The sequence below is a fragment of the Manihot esculenta genome, chromosome 4 (genome assembly GCF_001659605.2).
Source record: "Manihot esculenta cultivar AM560-2 chromosome 4, M.esculenta_v8, whole genome shotgun sequence".
NCBI classification, from domain to species: Eukaryota; Viridiplantae; Streptophyta; class Magnoliopsida; order Malpighiales; family Euphorbiaceae; genus Manihot; species Manihot esculenta.
This window is the reverse complement of record NC_035164.2, coordinates 2905394-2910850: the sequence shown is the minus strand read 5'-3', so window position 1 is coordinate 2910850 and position 5457 is coordinate 2905394. Positions and strand designations below refer to the sequence as shown.

General features: G+C 25.4%; 1 protein-coding gene across 1 annotated transcript; it reads left to right on the top strand.

Annotated features, from left to right (window-relative positions):
* LOC110613191 (LOB domain-containing protein 1) lies at positions 1-1719 on the top strand. The gene is made up of 2 exons (XM_021754207.2): positions 1-315; positions 1105-1719. The coding sequence occupies exons 1-2, from the start codon at positions 82-84 to the stop codon at positions 1441-1443; spliced, it is 573 nt and encodes a 190-aa protein (XP_021609899.1). The 5' UTR covers positions 1-81; the 3' UTR covers positions 1444-1719.
* The last annotated feature ends 3738 nt before the right edge of the window (positions 1720-5457 follow it).

The following is a 5457-nucleotide window of genomic DNA, read 5'->3' as shown; positions in this document are numbered from 1 at the left end:
TCTCTCTCTCTCTCTCTCTCTCTCATTTTTTGGCCTTTTTTTTTACCTCGATTGAGAAGAGCCAATAAGAATCTAAAACAAATGGACCACAGCGAAGCAGCTAATTCTAACTCATCTTCACCTTCTTCTTCATCCTCTCCGCCGACGACGCCGCCGCCCACGGTGGTTATGAGTCCTTGTGCGGCTTGTAAGATTCTCAGGCGAAGATGCGCTGAGAAATGCGTTTTGGCTCCTTATTTTCCTCCGACTGAACCGGCAAAATTCACCATTGCTCATCGCGTGTTCGGTGCAAGCAACATCATTAAGTTTCTACAGGTATTACCTCATTTATCATTTTGTTGCAGAATCTTTAATTAAGCTCGTCATTTTCGTCTAGAAATTTGTCAATTTCTCAATTAAAGATTTTAAAATCCTCAAAATCCTTATTTTTCCCTCAAAATCAAGTTTTTCAAATATAGTATTGCTTCATTGGAGCTTATGACTTGTTCACAGAATTTTTTTTTTAAAACTAGATATTTAGCTGTCAAATTCTTTTTTTTTTTCTTAAATTAATTTAAATACTTTCGCATATTGTTTATTATATATATTGAAAAATGAGAAAGAATTACTGAGTTTTAATTTACTGTATTTGAATCGACTCCATCACTATAAAATCTCAAGTTTCAACAAGTCGAGCACAGCATAAAAAAGAAAAATAAGAAGAGAAAAGTCGGCTAGAATCCAAAATGTTAGATTTTCATCAAGAGAAATAAAGTCTTAGCAAGAATTAGTTAAGCAGACCAATGTGGAAAAGTGTGGATATTAGTTGAAAGTTGGTTGAGAAAGCAGAAGTCTTTAAGGGCAGGTGCCGTAACTAGCTGGGGCAACCTCATTATCCAACAAACCAATATGAATATGAAAAACTCCAAACTCTGTAAACCCTTAGCTTTTAAGTTTTGAAAATTCTCTCAAATTTTCTCTAGTTTTTCAGTCAGCTAAATGGATTTCGGCGAATGATTTTGGCTAAAAAACCATAACTGATATCACAATTTATTGGTTATCTTAATTTAAAAAAATTTCCCAAAATCTTATCTTGATATGAATTTTTATTTAACCCATTTTCAGGAGCTACCAGAATCTCAAAGGGCTGATGCAGTGAGCAGTATGGTTTACGAGGCAAGTGCAAGGATCAGGGATCCTGTTTATGGTTGCGCAGGGGCGATTTGCCATCTTCAAAAACAAGTTAACGAGCTTCAAGCACAATTAGCTAAAGCACAAGCTGAACTTGTTAACATGCAATGCCAACAAGCCAACCTTGTGGCCTTACTCTGCATGTCTCCTCAGCAATTATCAGGACAATCTGTGGACGATTTCATTAGCACGCCGCAGAGCTACCAGAGCAACCCTTGCTTCTTTGATGACACCAACTGTTTAGGGTCACAGTGGGAGCCTCTCTGGACATAATTATAAACAAAAATAGCATTACTCTAGTGAATGAATTTCTCCCAACTCAAGTGAGAAGGAGAAATCCAAAGACATTAATTTTAATAAAAAAAATTTAGTTTTTAACTTAATTAAGTATGATGATGATCATTTGGGAGTATAAATAATGATCTCTTTGTTAAACCTAGGCAAAGTAGATTAACCTTACTTTTAATTTCCTCCATGTAATTTTTAATTTTCTATGTTATAATTTATTAGAAAAGAAAAATGAGATAATTTATTAAGATGCCTTTATTTTCAGTCTAATTATGGTCTATTCTGCATTGATTACTGAATCTTAATTAAACAAACTTATACTCTTTCTTTTTCAGAAAATAACTTTGAAGATAATATTTAATATTTTAACTAAATATTTAGAAATTGAAAGAGTGAATTATAAAATTATTTTTTATAATATTTAATTAACAGCTATGCGATCCATCATTAAAATAGTTAATAATTATTAAAATAGAGCTGCTGATTAATACTTTTTTATTCTATAATTTTTATTATTTTTTAAAATATAGTAATATATATAAATTTATTATTATAATCTTTTTTAATTTTATTTTATTTTTAAAAAAAATATTTTAAATATCTCTTTATATTTTATAATTAGCGTGAAAAAATAAAGAAAATAAAATTTAAAAATATGTAATATTTAATTTCTGTATATTTTTATTATCAATAAGTCGATTCTTACATTTTTTAGAAATTTATTAAAATATTATTATTTTTTTCTATTAAAAAAATAATCTCCTTTCCTTCTCGATAAGAAAAAAAAAACAAAGAAAAAGAGGTGTCTAGAAAAAGATCAAGAGAAAGAAGCGTCTAAAAACAAAAGCATCTAAAAGAAAAGACAAAAAAATGTGTAAAAGAAGAAAATTAGGTGTTTAGAAAAAAAAATCAAAATCAAAGAAAAATAAGAAGAATTAAAATCAAAGAAGAAGAAGAATCAAAATTAAAAAAAGAAAAAGAAGATGAGGAGGTATTTAAAAGAAGAAGAAAAATCAAAATAGAAGAAGAAAGAAAAAAAAAAGAAGAAAAAAACGTCAAGAAAAAAAGAAAGAAGAAGAAGAAAAAGATAATTTTGCCTTTTATTATATTTTTAAGGATAAAAATAAATAAAAAATTATTTTATTGATAAAGAAAAATAATAATAATATTTTAATAAATTTTTAAAAATATAAAAATTAATTTATCAATAATAATAATATGCATAAACTAATGGGTAAATTTCCCAAAAATTTATAGCATTTCAGAAATGCCTTTGCTTATCAGACCAGCTTTTGACCATGTCTTGATTTCTAAGCTTTTTGTATAGTGACTTGGATTACTTAACTCTTTTACTGTGGTTGACGTAAAATGATATCAAACCACTAACAGATTTGATTAAGAGATTATATGTACACTTTTTTCTTTTAATTTGTCTTAGCGGTAAGAAAAAAACAAAAGAAAATTGTAATTAGTTTTTTTTCCTCAGAAATTGTAATTAGTTAAGTTTATCTAAAATTCGGAGAGTTGATTTAGGCTCTGATTATTTAATGAAAAATATGAATATTTTCTGATTTTTAATGACTGAGATATTTAAAAAATTGCTAAAATAAAAATATTTTTTTAAAAAATGACTCGAAAATATTTTTTAAAATTTATTATTCTTATTAATAAATACAAAACCAAAGAAATGAATTATTTTTTAAATTTTTTATAATATTTAACAGTTAAAATTAATAAAAAAAACTAATTAATAGATCTTTTAAAATATTAAAAAAAATTTAATATATTTATCAAAATTAAAATATTAACTACTAAATTTTTATTTATTCGAAATTAAATAGTATCTGACATAAAATTACCAGTCAATGCAAAAAATAAAAAAAATAAAATAAAATAAGTAATAAATATAAAAGTTCTACTCTTTTAGAGTAGAGAGTATATGTTAATATTATTTTTTAAAGTTTTTATTAATTTAATTGAAAATAAAAATAAATTAATATTACTGAGACAATTAGTCTTTGACTTATCAAATAAAAGAAAAAATAAGAGGTAATTTTTTGTCGGCCAGAATTATCTCATAAAATGTGGGAGTAAGAAGATTAAAAAATCTTGACCTTTCACTAAAATACCAAAGTCACATCTCCTTCTTAATTTCCTTTTTTTTTTTTCTAATTACGTTGATGGCTTTCATTAAATTGACGACTTTAACCCGTAGATTAAGTCTAATAGAAAAAAAATAGATACCCTTAAAGTTTCGCCTTTAAATTTTATAAATAGAAAAATATAACTGAAAATATATAAATAAATTATTCTTATATTAATTAATTTAAAAAATATATATGTGATTTTTTTTATAAAATCTTACATCCATCCTCAGTTGTCAACTTTACAATATATTTTTTTAACACTAATTATTATTGGATTTTAACATTTATACTGAAGTCGAATTTTGAAGAAAGAAATACAAGTTCAGTAGAACTCACTAATTAGACCGATTTATCAATACACTATTAAATCTACACTTAAAACAGGTCGGCTGATTGAGAGTTCGGACATACCAAAAGAGAGTCTAATTCATTTAATGTGATAGAGAATATAAGAGCAGGTCTAGTTATGCCGCGATCCTACTAGCACATGCGTTGAAAGAGAATTAAATGGTTATATGACGATAATAAATAAGTACACTTATACATACAATTCTGCATGATAGAAATATATGACACTGTAGTAAAGCGAGGATGATGATTATACGTAATTAGAAGATAAAAGAAAAATAATAAAAGTAAAAAATATAATTTTTTAAATTAAATCTACACACGCTTAAAAATTTTATTTTTTTTAAATTTTAAAACACTAAATTGTATTATTATTTAAATGAAATTACGATTATATAATATAATTACTTCACTTATAAGACTGCCACGTTTACATATGGTAATTAAAGTCAGAGATCGATTGTGGACTTGATATCTGAAAAAATTGAGTGATAATTAATTTGTTGAAATCATTTCCTTTCATATCTTTTTTGGACCAAACCGACAAATAAACAAGATATGTATCATCATTTTCATGCAAATACCAAATAACAAAAAAACAAAAAAAATTTGTTCTAAGAGAGACAGAATTCTCCACTCGGATATTGCATAGATTACTAAAAATGACCATACTATGATCGCAATGACATTGCACGTGCAAACTTTTCTACTTTGCTTCAAACCCTTACACGAGTTTTCCTTTTCAAAGCCAGAATGCATTATTATTTTTTTAATTTCTATAATATTTATTCTATTTATAATAATTAAACTTCCAATCTCACTTTATGTTTAAGATAAGTAATGATGGGCTTTGTCTGGCTTTAAACGCGGTTTGAGCTATAATTGATCAAGAGTCACGAGCAACCCACGTGAATTTTATCATTACCAATTGACATGTTAATTACTTGTCGTCGACAAATCCTATTGGATGATGGGTTTATTCTATTTTTCTTTTTTTTTTTTTTCTGTATGAGACAAAATCAATCCGCTATGCCTTTATTTTCCATTCATATACGAGAATTTATAGTTTTGCGTGTGTTTTTATTGACCGGTTTTAGTGTCTTATTGGGGAACTGTCAAAATAAATTATCTAATTAGAAATAAATTATCTAATTAGAAATAAATTATATAATTATAAAAATTTATACGATTAACAGATTTAATATATATTATTTTTTATATATATTTATTTTATTTTTTTATAATAAAATTAATTTTTTTATAATTTTATGTTATAAATATATTTATATATAACTTTTATTCCAAATAAAAATATACAACAACTGAAATATTTACAGATTTTATTATTCAACAGGATCAAATCTTATAATGCATATGTCCGTTAATGATAACCGAATTGAAAATAAGTTGAAAATAAATAATTCATGTGATTGAAATTAATAATTTAATTTGATTTCTCTTTTGTTAATTTTTAATGCTCAAAATAAAAAAATTTCTATTTTTT

Excerpts from the sequence above, each read along its gene's own strand:
- LOC110613191 (XM_021754207.2), top strand. The coding sequence starts at position 82 with ATGGACCACAGCGAAGCAGCTAATTCTAACTCATCTTCACCTTCTTCT. Across the intron at positions 316-1,104 it reads ACATCATTAAGTTTCTACAG|GAGCTACCAGAATCTCAAAG; the intron begins GTATTACCTCAT and ends ACCCATTTTCAG.